This window comes from Gouania willdenowi, chromosome 5, assembly GCF_900634775.1.
Source record: "Gouania willdenowi chromosome 5, fGouWil2.1, whole genome shotgun sequence".
NCBI classification, from domain to species: domain Eukaryota; kingdom Metazoa; phylum Chordata; class Actinopteri; order Blenniiformes; family Gobiesocidae; genus Gouania; species Gouania willdenowi.
The window spans coordinates 26,173,227-26,191,926 of NC_041048.1; the positions used below are offsets into that span (position 1 = coordinate 26,173,227).

General features: G+C 38.0%; 1 protein-coding gene across 3 annotated transcripts; it reads left to right on the plus strand.

The window, feature by feature from the left end:
• Window positions 1-139: 139 nt before the first annotated feature.
• LOC114463317 (rac GTPase-activating protein 1-like) lies at window positions 140-12,615 on the plus strand. Of its 3 annotated transcripts, none has more exons than XM_028446807.1 (17): window positions 140-451; window positions 689-789; window positions 2,154-2,356; window positions 4,348-4,517; window positions 4,607-4,676; window positions 4,768-4,821; window positions 4,922-4,999; window positions 5,088-5,205; window positions 6,865-7,010; window positions 7,101-7,265; window positions 7,346-7,441; window positions 8,660-8,858; window positions 8,945-9,050; window positions 9,164-9,296; window positions 9,390-9,498; window positions 9,636-9,744; window positions 11,539-12,615. In XM_028446807.1, the coding sequence occupies exons 2-17, from the start codon at window positions 705-707 to the stop codon at window positions 11,612-11,614; spliced, it is 1,917 nt and encodes a 638-aa protein (XP_028302608.1). In that variant the 5' UTR covers window positions 140-451; window positions 689-704; the 3' UTR covers window positions 11,615-12,615. The 3 variants fall into 3 exon arrangements, with proteins under 3 accessions (XP_028302608.1, XP_028302609.1, XP_028302610.1); XM_028446808.1 differs by having other exon boundaries at window positions 692-789; XM_028446809.1 differs by having other exon boundaries at window positions 142-451; window positions 4,348-4,499.
• The last annotated feature ends 6,085 nt before the right edge of the window (window positions 12,616-18,700 follow it).

Sequence of the window (18,700 nt, forward strand, 5' to 3'; positions counted from 1 at the left end):
AGTGATGGACTTAATAATAATAATAATAATAAAGTTTTAAATGTAAAAATGTCTCTCCAGTGTTAAGGCTACATTTTGGTGAAAAATCTGTTGTACATAAGGTTGATATGTTGTGAATTTTCAAAATATGAACTTTATAAACTGTAGCGCCACCTTTAGGACTATTACGAGCTTGTTTTTTGCAGCTAAGGCAATCTGGAATATGACTGGACCTGCTATGACTGCTATGGCCACATGAGGGCGGCAGAGGGCACAGACTTCCACTGCCAGTAGTAGTAGAAGAAGAAAAAGTAACTCGGCGCTGTTTTTGAACTTTTGAATAAAAAAAGTGCAGACTTCCTCCTCCAGTTGTGTCCCAGCTGTGGCGCTAAAACATCTGCCCACTGCTGGGGATAGCAGCAGGAGCAACACTACTTGTTTACGGAGTTAACACCGGTGTAGCACACAACAGGTAACTCGTTTTGTTTTGCTTTAAATCAGCTCCACGGAAGTTGATAAAAACGGATTAGCAGCACTGCTAGCACGTCGTTAGCATCACTAATGCATTTTAATATTGAAGGTAATGTGTCAGTCAAACTGGTGCAATACATTTAATGGTTGGAAAACCCCCACAGCACAGATAGTTAGTCAGTGACTGGCTATTATTGGAGCTGTAATGTAACTGTGTGGATGTCTCCTGCTGACCCAGTAGTTCCAGGCACACAATGGAGACGTCTGTGGTGAACCTGTATAACCAGTTTCAGAGACTCACAGCTCAAGTGGACGGATTGAATGATAGCATCGAGCCACGTAAGTCACATTTTGTTATTAATTGTCATCTCTACAGTGACTAATAGTACAACACTCTAAATACAGAGACAAGTAGCTGCTGAAAATGTTTCCTTTTTGCCGATGAACAGGAAAAATGTGAAGCTTTGGGTGGGTTGCATCTCATGGATGTAATGAGATGAAACCACATGTTTCTAATTGCTGCCAGGTTCTTTTCAAGGCTCTGGATTAACGTCCCTCTGCATTTGTCCATCTAAGCTTTCTGCAGGACTGCTGCTAAGCTATAATAATAGACAGTGGCTATCCGTACGGTTGCCGTATCAATATATCGACATATCGCAGCGCCCCTGTTTGGACAGTTTAGGTCACGTGACTAAGACTAAACCTTACTTTAACCCTAAACCTAACTCTAATCCTAACCCTAAAATTCTACGTACGTGTACTTCGGTAACTGTACAAATAGCACCGGGGGTTGTCCGTACGACAACCGTACAAATAGACACTTTCTAATAATAACCACAACTCCATTGTTTGACTTTTAAAGTATTTAACAGGCGATAACATATGCAGCATATGTCAAACCATCCTGTTACGGTGTGACAATTAAGCCTGAGCGAGATTTAAGATATATCAAGTTTTCTATTTTGGCGATAGAGAAATGTACAATGTTGCCTATATCAATGTATATATATTTTTTAGAGCTTGTTTTGTTTTAAAACACTTGTTTTAGTCGTCACTGCTTTTTCTATTTCTCAGAGCATCATTAAAAGCACTGTTTGATGGACTGCTGAGTCAAAGTGCATCCTAACCCAGACCTTCCACTAAACAAGACACATTAAAGAACTTGCTCACACATGCTGTCCTTTTATAGGAGAAAAAGCCCAAAATGGCATGTTTTGTGCAACTGTTTGTCAATAAATGTGCCTGTGTGGCATTGTGCATCACCAAATTTAAACCAGAATTGTCTTTCTGGTCAGACTTCATTTGAATTAATGTATCAAGATTTATATAGGATATCGCCATTTTGAGAAAATACATCGAGATACATATCAAGATTTGTTACATTAGTCAATATGGACAATGTTACAAAACAAGATTCCAACTAAGATTTGAAAACTTATGAACCACCAAATAACAAATAAAAAGAAAAAGAAAAGAGCTCAAGTATCCCTTTGGATTAATGGGTTTTGTTGTAAACATGGACAAAAGAGATCTGTTAATGATTGCCATACTTTACAGCAGGGCCCGTTAGCGTAATTTGCATATTTCTAACACTCTTTTTTTTTTTATTAGGATGGGGCTTTAAGCTAAGTTTCTACTGAAGTGGCCCTCCTAAAGAAAACTACAGCAATAAGTCTAATATCCCCCGTCTTATTGTTACCCAGAGTTTCTTCAGGTGGCTTCGAATTTCGAGGACTGTCGTAAAAAGTGGCTGCAGGCGGGCGAGGACCTGGTGTCCTGTAAGGAAATGCTGACTAAAGCAGAGACTGAGAGGGGAGCGCTGGAGGTTAAACTTAAACATGCTCGAAACCAGGTGGATGTGGAGATCCGCCGGCGGCAGAAGGCCGAAGCAGTCTATGAGAAACTGGTGAGTGAACAGAAACCATGTCTAAACTCTCAGAGCATCACCACAACGCTCAGCCTCCTTCAACAACATTGTCACTAAGCCTACCAAACAAATAGGAAAGGATAGTAATCTATTAATAACACATGTAGTGGTCCTATATGAATATAACTATTTATAAAATCATTATATATTGTTTTATTAATATACACGATGAACTATAACCCACTACATATCTGTAATATACTGCAATGCTGGCTGCTGTTCACCAGATTGGCTGTGATGGATTTATGCAAAATGTGTTTGTTTTTATTACAATTATTTGCCATTCATGCATGAATAATGTTCTCACAGCAATAAGAGGCCCTTGGAGGGGGGAGTCAACGATTAACATTTCACATGGATTGTGTGATTTATTTATTTATATTTTTAAAAAAAACCTAAAAGTAAATCTACTGTAGGCACCAATAGGTTGCTTTCACGTGATGTCACATTGCTGCATCGCGAGAACGCGAAATTCAGGTGGAGGGCAGGAAGTGAAGTAGCTTGAGAATCTGCTGTCTGAACTGATCAAAATGCCCATATGTTGTGTAGTTTACAGCTGCTCCAATCGTTCTAACCGAGAAAAGGAAAAATGATTTTAGAGAACCAAAGATTGTCGTTCACAAAGGTGAGAAATGTAAAAAATTCACAGAACAACGCCGTTAAAAGTGTTTTAAACTTGCGTCTTAGGTCAGGAGGAGCAGAGTCTGCTGATGCCTGTGTCTGTAGCGACCCCTTGGTCAGATGTATGTTAGCGAGCTAACTTTGTTTTTGTGGATGCGTTTATATAGCATTAGGTTGTCATTAAATTCTCATTTACTAAGTAATGATTATTAAGTTACCGCAACTTACCGGTAATCTAATATTTTTAGGCTGCCCCGGTGCTTTGGGTGACGTTGAGTCAGTAGTAAAAATAACAGTAAAGGCTGAACACCCAAATGCTATTTCACTACATGTCATAAAGTACTATTCAGTAGTTGGAGTATGTAGGCCGTGGCTATTCGTACAGAAACATATCAGTTGACTCCCACTCTATCCGTATGGAGCGCCCCCTCATTGGCCAGTTTAGGTGATGATAGGTGCACCACGTGACTTAAAGTACTGTCAGTTTTATTTTAGCTCATATTTATTTTTAGCTACGCTGCTAACCCTTTTATTTTAGCCCTAACCCTAAACCAGGAAATATTCTAAAATGTTTATTTTTTTTGTATATGTATTTTGAAAGGTGGAATTTGCCATGTAAAATATGTTAAAATGAAAAAATGTTTATGACAAAAGCTGAATTTGAACCCACGGCAACGGAAGGAAGAATCCTTCAGTCAAGCTCTTTCGTATGAATAGACACTTTGTCGTATATATGTGACAAGCAAGCCTCATGTATCCTTCACTGTCAGGCTAACCTCATCTTTAAGATGTTTTGCATGTTTGTTTACATTATAGCCATTTCTGCTAGCATCTTAACACATAAAATAATATAAGAACAAACACTCACCCTGGCGAAGACTAAATGATAATCATCGTGGAGCCATTTGGTGCCGAGGTTGTGGACCCACCCACTCACAAAAAAGTTATGTCTCCATACTTTTATAGGCTTTCCTCTGCTATTTGGTGTAGTAGGACGTCTGAAGGACCAGATAGTTTGTGATGTCAACAGCCTCGATGGTTGGCAGATGTTTAGATTCTGTCAAAAACTCATTCATTTTCGTGAGATAGTTGTGTCACGCCCAACATATTTGTTCATTTATTGTTTCTATCTTTGTCTTGAAACTGGATCTAAATCAGTACGCTGTGGACTCTCTGCAGCAGTTACCTCCATAGGCGTATTCTCCATTTTTACTTCCTTCCCTCCGTCTCCCCTTTGCGCGTCATCATAATCACGCACAATGTTTCTTACCTTATTTATCAAATTCATTTTCCTGCATGCTTCCGCATGGGCTTGTCTTTGTTCATCTGCTGCTTTGCTTAAATTCCAGGATCGACAACTTCAACTGATCCGAGATCTGCTGGTTTCTGACAGCGGTAACAGTTTACACCTGAGTGACGAGCAGCGCTCAGCCCTGGCCTTTCTCAGCGCTCACTCTCAGGCAGCTCAAGCTGCTAAAAACAACATCAACTCCAGCAGAAGGTCTCACTCACTCAAAGTGTAGTTATCAATCAACTCACATCCACAGATATGGTTACCATCTTAAACTGTTATTTATAGACTGTGCCTAATTTTTTTTTTAATTACAGATTAACAGTGATTGATGAATCAGCTTCTTTGCTGTCAGACATCAGCTATGACCAAACGGATGACTCGCTGGTAAATCAATTAGTTTTGCTAAATATCACTTTTTTGTTATTCAGTTATTGCTGTCATGCTTCTTTTTGAAATAGTATCTTTTATTTTGAAGGCTTGGGATTCCTCTGTAATGAAGAATGTGAGGCTTCGCAGACGCCAGAAGCGAGTGAGTTAAATCATTTTTATTAAAAAAAGAAAAAAAAAAGGCATAATGAAAACGGTGTCTAGCTGCTGATCTTGAGCTTAAAATTGGACTTCCTCCACAGCGCTCCTCCAGAAAGCACTCTGAGCTCCCCCCACAGGCCGTGAAGAAGCCTCGCTCCAATGGTCGCGCCTCTGATAGGGTATCAACCTGCTCCTGTTTCTGTTAAATAATGATCCTAAATGTAAATGCCATATGTCACATGTAGCGTCTCCATCCATGTACTTCAGATAAATGAATCCATCGTGGCTAAAACGACCGTCACTGTGCCAGTAAACGGTGGAGCCGTGGAGGCCGTGTCCACCATAGAAGCCGTGCCTTATTGGACTCGAAGCAAAAGGAAGAGCGGTGAGGACTTTTCACACTGGTGTGCGGACTTGATTGAACAGTGTATTGTTGCACTATTATATTAAAAAAGTGATTTTTTTTTTTTAGGCAACTTTTGTGGAAAGTCTTTTTTTTTTTTTTTTTTACTTCATACATTTCCCACTGATAAAAACATGCTCGGCAAATATTGTTGTTTTAGAAAGTCGCAGTACAGAACAAGCATACTGAATACTGTATTCTTGAGGCAGATGCTATATCTATTTACCTGATTTAAAAAACAAAAACAAAATCTTTCTACTGTTTCTAAAGCTGATCAACTGTGATAATGACACCCAATGTGATGGATACAGATCATGTTTGTACCACGCAACCAAGAGAATTCTTCTTTTATGCTACGTTCACACAGTAGGTGTTGATGTTTTTGGAAAGTTCAGATTTTTGTGTTTGTGCTTTTTCATATTAGATATTAAATGAGACTTCTATCACTTTAGAGTATGAACTGAATGTGACTCCAATGTGACCGCATGTGTAAAAGAGGTCCTGAGGGAATACATGAGGGAGCTCGCTCTGTGTTTACAGAAGTAAATATGGTGTCTCTGCATGTGATGGAGATTCTGTACAGTCAATATTACTCAACTCTTTTTAAGAAGAAGATTGAAAAAGAGTTTTGTTTTTTTCTGCCTGCTCCTCCTGGGACACAGAAATGTGACATTTATTGCATGTCGATGATGTAAAGTTCAAATAAATGCGACATGGCCATTCAGCAGTGGATTTGCAAAATGTCACATACGTATCGGATTTAGGAGCATATATGAAAGTGGCTTGGGTCAGATTTGAAAAAAAAAATCTAAGTTGTGCTGTTCAAACTATTTTTATTAGATGCAGTTCATATGGGCAAAATAAAACTGGATTTGGGCCACATTTGCCTGCAGTCATTGAGACCTGATGCATTGAAGCTTCAGGTCCAAACTTAACTAACTTATTTGTTCCAGCTTGTGATTTTACACATTGACTTTAATTTTCGAAAGCACATTTCCAAACTGTTTTACTATTTTGGACTTTTGGCAAAAGTGGGATAACTTTCTTAATACTTATTTCACGACCAAACTAAAAACCTATCTCTCTTAGGGCTGTATGATTATGGCCAAAATGATAATCACTATTAATTTGATCAATATTGTAATCACAATTATTTATCATGTTAGGGAAATTCTGTCTGTTTTCCACTACTTAAAAACCAAAACATTATTATATGAACAGTTTACAGTGCAAAATAAAGCTTTAAATAAAATTTATACCAACAAAAAGACATTAACCCAAGAAATTACCATGTACCAATAAGGGTTAACTGAATAAATACACTATTACAAAGTTCTTTTATGAAAAGCAACTCATTGGAAACAATTACAGCTCACAGCTCTCATCAATCCACCAAATGACTCAAAGCTGTCGCTGACCAAAGGTTGACAAAGTGTCTGATTTGATATGCAGCAGAGCCCACATTTTAATTGTAAATTTTGCTGACAATCAGGTTAATTTAATCGTGCTTACGATTAAAATTCAATAAAAATGTGCAGCCCACCTCTGGGTGGAGCAATTTGAGTTTGTCATGAAACATGCAGTATAAGTACAGCTGTCTTTATTTGTACTAATATGTGTATTATGTGATTGGGTGTGCAGCTGCTCCAGTGTGGGATGACACAACCACTGACCAATCAGAGAATGTCAGTGAAGTTCCCAGCATGCCTGTCCATTACTTTCCTGCTCAGCTCCAAACCCCTAAAGCAAACGGAGGAGGAAAGAAGCACAATTTCATCCCTAAAACTGTAACAAGACTCTGAATTCAGAAACAATTTCAGCTTTTCCAGCTCCTCTGTGATCGTGTGTGTGAGCTCATCGTTTCCTCTTTCATTCAGGTGATTAAGTCTGAGTTTTGTGTGCCGTGTGGAAGGAGAACGAAGTTTGGTAAGCTTCATCTTCGCTGCCAGGACTGCAGGATAGTGACTCACCCTGAGTGCCGTGACCACTGCCCCCTGCCCTGTTGTCCAGTTGCCATTAGCACTCCTATCAAGAACACTGAGGTAAGCCTCATTTTTCCACAGCCTACTTCTACTCCACAGTCAGTCCATGGCACGCTCATGTTATCTGGTGTTATTTTCAGGCCACATTGGCTGACTTCGCTCCAGTCACAGCTCCACAGATTCCTGCCTTGGTCATCTATTGCATTAGGGAGATAGAACACAGAGGCCTGCACGAGGTCAGATACGTCTTTATTTTCCTCTCTCCTATCAACTAGGGATGCAGCTATACAACTTTTTCATTTCCGATATACCGATAATGATCCGATATCAGCATGAATCATACATACTTTTATTATTTATTTACTGTTTTTCTTTAATGAAAAAAAAAACACTTATTTTGTAGTGTGGAATGTTAGAAAAGGCTTAATCAAGTGATGTTACTCGAACAGAGAACAATAGTTAACAACAGTGGGTATGAGAAAAACTGACCCATTTATTATTAACCAATTGGTTACGTACATTTTTACCTTCAACATAATGTTAACAGTTTTCTACAATTGAATAAATATAATAAAAAACGAAATTTATTTAAAAAAAAATCCGAAATTTGAATCTCAAATCTGATAATCGTTTTCAGGCTGATTTCGGACCAATATCGGATCGGGACACCCTCACTATCAACCCTCTGATCTCTTCTCAGCAATGTTTGTAAGGGTTGGGGTCAGTTAAATTTTTCTGTTACAATTGCATTTCCAATTTTTTTAAGAACAGAATAGAATGCTTTTATTGTCAATAAACACAAGATACAACGAAATTAAGAGACAACTCTTGTGGTGCAAGATACAGAGCAAAAAAAGGAAAGATAGATAAGTGTATTTACAAGAGGAGCCACTATGACGATAAATAAACAAACAACGAGGATAAATCCTCAAAGTAAATTATAATTACATTCTGAATTACTAAATTTCATTTATCATCTCCTGTGATAACGGCTCTTAAATCAGCTTTAAAATACACAGCAACAAAAAAAAATCAATGAAAATGTTTTTTTTAATATTTTTGGTGTTTGCGTCTGAACCTTTTTGGTTGTTATACCTCTAGATTTAATCTTTTTATTACCATGGTAAAGTGTGGGAAAGCTTTATATGAAATATATTTTAATAATTGTTAACTACATATGTGTAGAACTGTGACATGGTTCCCCAGTTTTTATAGAATTTTCATGGCAATTACAAAGTAAATTATCTAAATTAATTAAAGTTATGATAGCAACAGATTTTTGAAATTACAGTTAAAAATATAATTACGCCATAATTGTAATTTATTATCAGTTATGCAATTACAATTATAATTCATCCCAACCCTGGTCTGTAACAGTATATTACATGTGGATTGTTGATATCCGAGGCAGTTGAGCAATGAGAGCAGCTGACTTTAATGTTTTTCTCCCCTAGGTCGGACTGTACCGAGTGTCAGGCCAGGAGCGTCTGGTGAAGGAGCTGAAGGAGAAGCTCATTAGAGGGAAAACTCTGCCTCCCCTCGACAAAGTGGAGGACATCAATGTTGTTACAGGTGTCCTCAAGGATTTCCTTAGAAACCTTCCAGAACCGCTGCTCACCTTCAACCTCAATAAAGCTTTCATGACAGCAGCAGGTGGGAATCAGATGTGCTCCTTATCAGTTCTGATCAAATGTTTAAAGAAAATAATCACCCTTGGCTTTTTAAATGTGATTTTGAAGAAATTGAAGATGATGACAACAGTCTGGCCATGCTCTATCAGGCGATGAGCGAGCTGCCCCAACCCAACCGAGACACTCTCGCTTGCCTGATGATCCACCTGCAAAAGTAAGCACACGCCACTTTGAGAGAATTTAGGTCTTTGAAATCTGCTGTTAAAGAAGCACAGCAGCTTTCACATTCACAGAGAAAGAGATTGATCTTTTTATATTCATTTTCAGGGTTTCTCAAAGCACAGCTACAAAGATGGATACACACAACCTGGCCAGAGTGTTCGGGCCCACCCTTGTGGGTCATGCAGTCCCTGATCCAGACCCCATGACAATCCTGCATGATACAAGCAGACAGCCACGGGTAAAGATGAGGGGAATCACACACAAGTGTTTGCTTCTTCTTCTTATCAGTGACTTTGATAACTAACAATGGATTTGTTTCCTATTTTCTCAGATAATTGAGCGCTTGCTCTGTATTCCACGGAGCTACTGGAGCCAGTTTGCTTATCCTGATAATACGGGCATGGAGAATATTCCCCATGATTCCACTCCAAACCAAAAAGGTAAGAGCAAGCTGAATGAGTGTTGTTTAAAACATCTTTTAATTTTTTTTTTTAATCTATACTATAAACATGCAGTGATCACCAATGTGGGGTTTTGTTTATACTGATGATCTGCTGCTCTTTGACTTTTGTGCTAGTGAGCCTTTTAGGACCAGTGACGACTCCAGAGCAACAAACAATGACCAAAACTCCATCCTCAGGCTCACTGTCTCAGCGCATGATGCAGACCCTGTCCAGCACTACCTTGTAAGCTCACTCACTCTCTCCTTCCAAAATAATAATGAAAAAGAGCATGCTACCAAATTTTTACAGAAATTTTTTAATAATTACTTCTACCTCACGGCAGGAAGGCCTGGGTTGAAGTCCTAGGCCTTACTGTGCAGAGCTTGCATGTTCTCTTCATTCTTGCATGAGTTTTTTGGGTTCCTCCCACAATCTATAAACATGTATTGTATTGTACTGTATTGGTTTATTTGAAAGGGGACAGTGCAATTTCATATAACCGATGAACAAACATGGTTAAAAAAAGCCAGAATTAGCCAGGAGGCTATTTTTCATCTGTAGTCCCCTGGCCAAGATGTAAAAAGGCAATAAAATGTATGTTAGGTCAGTTGAAGTTGCTGAAATAGCCCATGGAGTGTGTGAATGGTTTTATGTCTTTATGCGTTTGCCTGGTGACAGACAAAGGTCTGTTATATTGTGTGCCCTACCTTACACCTCATGTAAGCTGGAGATAACAGCACCCTGAGTGCATAGGCAGCTATAGAAAAGGAATAAATGGGTTTAAAAACATACAAGAATGATCTGGACTCCTTAAAAAAGACATAAATGTGACTTCCATAAACAAATGACAGCTCCTTTATCATTAATTCAATTCACTTAAAGTGTAAGTACACCCTAAAACCACTTTGTCCTCTGCTGAATACAGATAGGATTAGGTATGAATTAATGTTGTTTATTGATCATAGTCCCACTCTTCACATTTTAGTCTAAGTATTTACATTTAGCATTGTAAAATGTTAGTGAATGTCCTCTATGGGTTGAACGCTGGCTATTGCAATTACATTTTTCTATTTGCTGAGATTAGTTCAGTGATGTCACTCACCGTCACTGTTGGCCCCGCCCCTCCTGGAAAAGATAGGAGGGACTATTGAGGGACTATTTGAACTATTTGATAAATAATCTAAAACCCATATCTTATTATATGTAAGACATAATTTCAGTTTATAACTGACATAAAACAGATCATAGACATTTTTAACCACATTATGTTTTATTCAACATAATGAGCAACCATTCTCAATATGATGTTCTTCTAGTTTCACTTTTGTTCTTTGTAGCTTTTTCATTTGATTAACAATCAGACCTTGTGGTTTTTGAGGTTATGTCAGGGGAAAGTGTTAAAAATGTGCTTTTAGTTCATTTTTGGAAATGTGTTTTTTTTTCACCACGACAGACGTCACTAACCTTTGCGGCTGTTAGATTATTACGTCACCTAGTTGATGTGCGTCTGATCGTCAAAACCAACATGATGGCCTCTTCCTTACTCCTCTCCTAACACCTTTCCTCAACCCCGTGAGGCAGCACAGGTTTCCTCCTGAGTGTATATATGAGTATACACACTCCAGTACTGTAGGTGGTGATATGCACCTATTCAAGTTGGTTGCAACATGCCAAAAACCAAAAAGAAGAAGAAGAAGATGGTTTCCTCCTCTTACAGCCCCCAATGAGCATTGATTGACAGCTCCATGTAGGACTGCTGTGACTACATGTAACTACTCTAGGAGCAACGGCCATAATAAAGGAGTTTTTAAAATTTCCTCCTAGCGACAGTTCAGTAAAAACCTGATTGTGTACTTTCACTTTAAGTTTTACAGATATTGAACATTACGTCCTAATCTTGTTCCTTTTACCACCTTGTACAGCAACATGAGGTCAACACCTAAATAAAGCCATTTCTGTTGATCACTTGTTGAAAATGATGAATTTTTTGTGTCTCCTGTAATTGCCGCTCATATAATGCTCTGTTTTCACTTTTAGATTTGGGAGCAGAAGCAAAGCAACAACAGCCTCAAGGCGTCAGGGAAACTTCTTTGCTTCTCCACAACTGAAGTAACGCTAGCTACGATGATTGACAGACTCTCTCCTATATTCCAAAATTAATCTGCAATAACTGGAACTTTGATATGACGTGGGAAAATCACTGACATCTACAATAATTAACATTTTCTTTTTTTTTTTTTACATTACGTGTTTAAACAAGCTTTTTAATCATGTGTTTTATGCAAAGGATGATTGACACGAAGCTATTTTGTTACTAATGTTTCATTACTAACCAAAGTTGTGTGATTGTAAGTCTTCTTCAGATTTCAATGACCAAGCAACCACCCAAAGAGTAATTGGGAATCAGAAATTTGGGTGTTGAAATCTCAGTTTGGGAAACTGTGGTTGTAACCACACTAACTGGGATGTAGAAAAGTGATTGAGAGAGTTTTTGGTTCTTTGCTTGCTTTGTCATTGTCCAGAAGTTATTTATGTTTTATGGTATATCCTCAAAGTTGAACAATCATGACATTTTAACACTGTGCACACTTTAGTCAATGTATACATTGACAATATGTGGAATTTATGTTGCCGTTTGCACTGTACTCAAAGAAAATTAGCTTTTCTTCTCTGTTTTCACCACTAGAGGCTGCTCTTGTATTACTTTTGATATGCAAACTGAAACTAATAAGGTTCTGTAAATTATGCACAATATAGTCCTTACACTGTCATGTGCATGAATATCAAAATTTAGCTAAACAAAGACAATTTAGTTAAGACAAAATATTAGATTATATTCACTATAAAGTATGTTTTATGTATTTTGCATGCAGCCAATACATTAAAAAAAGGCTTTTATTGATATGGTAAACTAATATAGAAAAGTCATGCTCCATCCTTTGTTTATCTGCTGCACCTGGAATGATCTTAATGTTTTTATTGTATTATTCTTAGTATTTGGAACAAATGAAACAGTTTCACTGAATGAAGCCATATTTCCTACATGTTTTTCTTTTTTCTGGTGAGTTAATTCTTCTCTTCTGTAAATCGTAATTGATTTACTTCCACCAAAGACTCCACAGTTCAAATATTCATTTTCTTGTCTCTCAAAAAAAAGGCACAAAGGTCTTATCACTGAGCTAAAAATAAACAACTTGGTGCTTCTTTTGTCTCTGTTGGTGATCATGACTGTGACAGACTTGTTGGTGATGAATCCTGCTGTAGTAAAGCTCAGCAGCAGATGTGTGTGTGCATTTGTTCCAAGCAAATCAACTGACAAAAATATTAATGCTTGCATACTTCCTGGTTGTAATATTACTGCAAACTGAAGCTCCAACACTTTTCACTCGTGTCGATGCAAATTGAATTTCAACTCTGGTTTGTAGGTCTCAGGGATCAAAAGCACGCTGGAATTTTTTATACTCAATGTGGTGTTGAGTGATAATGCAATTTGGCTCATTATTCCAGTAGTCATTACAGTTTTTTCCATAATCTATTGAATGGAATAAGCACTCGATAAGGTCCAACATTATGAATTAAAAAGCGATCGTTCATACATCTAATCTATTAAAAGCCAGGATATTGAGTGCTAAGCCAGACTGAGCCCATTGACATACATTTTATACAACCTCATTTCTTACAGAGGTTTTTAGCAGCACGCGTCACAACATCAGTCCTCCTGAGAGCCAAGCAGCTGTTTTGGGGGTGGAGTGTGTGTGTATGTGCAGTTAATTCAATGTTTTTCTTCTGGCTTTCATTTCTATCTAAAACACACACACACACAACTGAATAGGATCAAATATATTTGAATTGATATTCATCATTAATAGTTCATTAGCCTGAAAGCAGGTCTGTGAGTCGATGTATCCTCTCGGTGGGGGATTGTGTGTTTATTTATGCTGCACGATGCAGCGAAGGCTCTGCGGCTGCAGACATGAACAGCTGGCTGTGTACAGTGTCTCTGTAGCTCCATATTCCAGCATGCCCCAGTGTGCACTGATGGCACTCCTCTTTGCTGTGGGACAAATAAGCAGCTAGTCCAATTAAGACCTCTTAAATAAATTACGATATAAGCTGCGAAACACATAACACCAATATTATTTGATAACTATACACTCAACTGTAGGCACAGATGCCAAAACCATCAATTCATAGTCACCATCTTTAATTGCTGGAATCAACCAATAAATCTTCTAATTTACAACCTTTAGATATTGGCTGATTGAGAACACAATCTATATAGAATGTTTGCAGTACTGCTTTGATATGTCAGCTCAATATCTGTCAGTCAAATTCACACATCCTGTCATCTATCTAATCAATATGTTTGTTACAACCATAGAACATGTTAACTAGCACTTTGCATGTTTTTTGACTTGTGAATGTCAATTATCATTGCATATTTAGTTAGGATGGGGCGGTGCACCAAGATATCACAATATTAAAACGTCACAAGATACATTGTTGATGGTACAAATGGTATCACAATATTTTGAGGCAGTTTACAACTGCAGGAAATTTCCAAAAGTCTCAATTGCAGAAAATGTAGACATGCTAATATTGTTGAAAAAGAACATGTCCATGTGATATCTTAAATCTGGGCTGTGTAGACTGTTGTAGTTTGTTTATTTAAAAAAAAAAAAAAAAAAAATGCAAAGTTCATGCAATTATAGGAATATTTTTTTTTAAGATTGTCATGATGATGACATGATTTGGTTTTAATGTTTGACTGGCATGATTCTATTTGATCTACTCTATTCATCCATTCTATTTGCAGAGAGGCAGTTTCTATACTTTAAAAAGGAAAAAAAATGAACAATTATTTATGTTATATTCACTTGAGTTGAAAAGATTATACCCAGAGTATATGAGAGAAATGAGGACCAGGTGAGTAGAGTCAGCTAGAGGAAGACAAACGGAAGAGAGTAGAAAAGTACCAGGAGCAGAGGATTGGATGTGCAGGAAGGTAGCAATGTGGAAATAACTATAATGAATGAAAAAACCAAAATCTTCCAGTGGGAAGACTACAGATCTTTCACCTCTCAGTCTTGAGATGCGTACAGTTTTAGAAAACAGATTGGTAACATTAAGACGAGCTGGTGAAACTGGGAACATCTGCTCATGGATTGCATTCACAGATATAGTTTCAACAGCAAATGCTCCAGGGTCAACAGGAGCTGCCCTACGAACACTGTGTGAACCTTTAGTGAGCCATGGATAAAAAAATTAAAGGAATTAAAAGCTTTTAATAGTGTTCCACCTGAGGTGTTTAACACTGCTTTAGAAAAAAATACATAAATACTGCTTTCCCTAAAAGTACTAATCCACATATCTTGAAGTCACAAGACAGATTTAGTCAAGAGAAGTTTATTGCTGCAGAATTGTTACCAGTGTTAAAATGCTCCTTTGGCAGTCTTGGCGTATGCCTGGGAAAGTGCTTCTCCAGATTTGTTTCTGAAAAAATGTGACAGATTGTGTAATCAATATGCATTTCATTTGTTGAATTAAACATCCAACACTGGAGAGCAGCTGAAAAATCAAACAATGCTGTATATTTATAACCATGAAAAGCAAGACAAGGGCCATTGTCCGTCACACTCTCTCCTTAAGACAGCAGTTTCCTTAACTGCAAATAATTGCATGGCTTGTTGGCTTTCACTGCTCTTAGCCTCTGCTTTTTCCTCCACTTTTTAGCTTTAACTCTCCTCTCACATTTCTCCTGCCTCTCTTTCCACCGAGGCATTGGATCAAGCCACTGTCTTAGCTGGCCGCAGACTCAGTACGTGGTCGATACCTTGTTACCACGGAGAAATCAATTATCTCAACCAAACAGCAGGGGAAAGAGGCAATTATGGAACAATGCTCCTCCTTCTCCAACCATGGCCATGACCATTAAATATGAATTTATCATTGGCTGAGGAGATTTATAAAGGGATATGTGGGTCCAAGGTCAGGCTCTCTTTACAGCATCGTGTTACAAGTGTGAATCCAACAACAGGTTGTCAAACCAAGGGTGGCCATAAAAAAGAGGACACTTGACCTCTGCATACTTATCTACATATACTTAAACAATTGTTAAACAATATAGTAGATTAGTACTGGTAAGTTGTTATCCTCTCTAAGTTCTAAATAATTAGGGGCTTTGCAATTTAATTAATCTAAATTAATCACATAACAATTTTTGACCCAATAATTTGGATTTTAGTATATGACTGAATCAATAAAAACAATAAATGAGCTTAAACAACAAAATTGTGTTTACTATCTTCCTCACAGAGTGCTAACATAATGTGCAATATGAATAAAGAATATTATGATTGCATTGCTCACAAAGCACAAACTTAAATTTAAGTAAGCTATATTCATGCTTTTCTGGATTTTTTTGTTTTTAAAACAAATTTGTTTTTGGGTATTAAAATAAAAAGCAGCACTTAGTACAGTACATTCCAGAGAAGTGGAAAATGAACATTGCAAAACAGTTGGCATGAAATAAACAGACCAACTAATGAAGCTAATGAATTTTGTTTTAAATTGTCTTCTATATAGCAGTTTACATGTTGGTAACTTGGGTTAGACAATGCTATCTGTAGTCCCACATCCTCTACCACCGAGAGTGGTTGACTCTCCATTACAATCATTTATCCAGTGAGTTTGTTCATTTGACTCGTCTAAATGTAAAAAAATGTCTTGATCAAATAGCAAGAATTTACGCTTTTAGGCTGTGGATGATTTGTTATTTGTGAGAACTGAATTCAAACCACAGTCTGAGTCCGTTCCAATACGGAAATGGTGTTCACTTCCTCTGTTATTCTCTTCCACAGAGCCTTTAAATGAGCTCCTTAAATGCCAGTTTTCACACTACCAAAAAGCACATTTTGTTTTTCTCATCATCCTCAGCTGTGAGAATGCTGATTTTCATCTCGGAAACGTTCATTTCTTTGCCAGTGTTTGTTTGACCTCAATGGGCGGGGTCTCCGAACCAGGAGTATTTGAGCGCGGAACATGTTATTGACAATCAAATTTAGCCGCTGCATTTATCGACATCTGATCATTGGTACGCTGGGATTGGTCAAATACGAATGTTTCGTAAGTCCCACGTTGGTCCTGTCGTACGACAGAATGTGCACTCAGATTTGTCAGGGGTTTGAGGGGTTTGTGGTCCTCAAACAATGAACTGGCAGCCTTCAAGCAAAGAGCAAGAGTTGGATGGTGATGTGTACACCAAGTAATTCATGGACAAACATGCTGTACTTTTGTTCACTTGGCGTAACTGCTGATTGGAAAAAGCCAGCAATTGCAAAGCCTTGCCTACCCACTGCTCATAAACTGCACCCACTGCATATTCCAAAGTGTCTGTGATAAGTGCAATTGGAGCTGGGGTGGAAGGATGCGCCAGCATGGCTACATTTCTTAGAGCCATGTCCCCAAAGCATGTTTAGGTTTAGTGCCTTTTAAGGCCTCACACAAGGGTTGCATGGTCTTGGCGGCAATGGCTATGAAACAATGGAAAACGTTTATAATATTTATTATGCATTGGATTTTATATAGCACTTTTTCTTCAACATTCTTAGGATTCACAAAGAACTGAAATAAAGGGTGGTAATTTGGTCGCTTCTCTAAATCCTTTAACGACGCAGTTTCCTCAACTGCAGCGCGGAATTCACCAAGCGTACAGCAATCATTAGTGCACAAGCAGAACTGGTGCAGACCGCCCCTATTTAAATGACCGTTTTGCTTGTTTAATGTGGAGACATCAGTGCGCACAAGCACACTGACATTTGAGGAAATTAAATTTGAGGCAGATGGACTTCTCTGTCTGCTGCACAAACATTTAATAATGTAGAAAACTAAATAAACAAATAAAAACATTTTTGTTGTTTTTTTAAAACAACTTTAAAACCTTATAATATTTGACTTAGTACAGCAACACAGTCTGTAAATCAGTCAGCATTCTTTGAAGATGAACTACTGACCATCATCCCGCGCAGGTCTGAGTAGCGCTGTGTCACGTACATTCTCATATGTCACTGTTGTGCCATCAGTTATCACCAATGCATAAATTACGCATCTGATCCGCTGATTCGGGCCTGACACCAACACGACACAAGACTTTGACGGTCAAAAAAACGGAGAGAAAGACACAGACTGGAGCAGTGCGTACGAAGCTACATTGATCCATCTCTGCACACAGCGACCCTCTGCACCACAGCCGCCGGGCCGCACGTCCAGCTTCTCACACACATAGTTATCAAACCCCAAATAAATACCATGGGTAAAGTAAAGTGCTGGTGCTGATATTGTGGTAGATTGGGAATCCCCCATAGTGACAGGAATGATAAAGAAACATTGCATAGGTCAAACATTTAACTGTTTGGGTAAAAGATTTGGGTTTTCCGCGCAATGGGAGTTTGAGTGAAAGACAATTGGCAATATTGAGAACAAAGTTACAAGGGGAAAAGGAAAAGTTCATGTCAGGAACTCCTGCAGGGGGGACATTAGCTTTGTTTCTAATTGTTAGAATTTTATCAGTAAAGAAATTGATAAAGTCATCACTGCTCAGGTTGACAGGAATAGAGGGTTCGACAGAGCTGTGGCTTTTCGTGAGCCTGGCTAAGGTGTTGTTCTTGTTTTCCTCTATTAAAGTTGAATAAGAAGAGGTTCTAGCTTTGCAGAGAGCTTTTTTAGAAAAGCTAACAAACTAGCACTGTTGATAAGATCATCTATTTTCTCTGTCATTAGACATTGATAGCTTCTCTCCATTGAGATATCAGATGAATCAGAGGTAAGCAATGATGGAGCTAAATCTCGCTAAAGCTTTTTCTTTCTTTTTTTTTTTTTCAGACTGTGATCTACTATAGTGTTCTCTTCTCTCAGAATTTAAGCAGGCTGATATTCTGAATTCAAAGGATACCAGGAAGTGATCTGAAAGAATAGGATTTTGAGCATATATTTCCAGGTGGTCAATATCTAAACCATATGTTAGAACAAGGTCAAGGGCATGATTAAGATAATGAGTTGGTTTGTTTACATTTTGTGTAAAGCCGATTGATTCTAATAGTGAGGTAAACTATTTATATAAGCTGTTGCTTTCATCATCAATATGAATGTTAATGTCACCTAATATGATAGCTTTATCAGTGCTTAGCCCCAGATCAGTGAG

Bases quoted from the DNA above. Each gene is read 5' to 3' on its own strand.
- LOC114463317 (XM_028446807.1), top strand. From the start codon at position 705: ATGGAGACGTCTGTGGTGAACCTGTATAACCAGTTTCAGAGACTCACA. The intron at 790-2,153 runs GTAAGTCACATT...ATTGTTACCCAG, and splicing joins GAATGATAGCATCGAGCCAC to AGTTTCTTCAGGTGGCTTCG. The intron at 9,051-9,163 runs GTAAGCACACGC...ATTCATTTTCAG, and splicing joins CTGATGATCCACCTGCAAAA to GGTTTCTCAAAGCACAGCTA.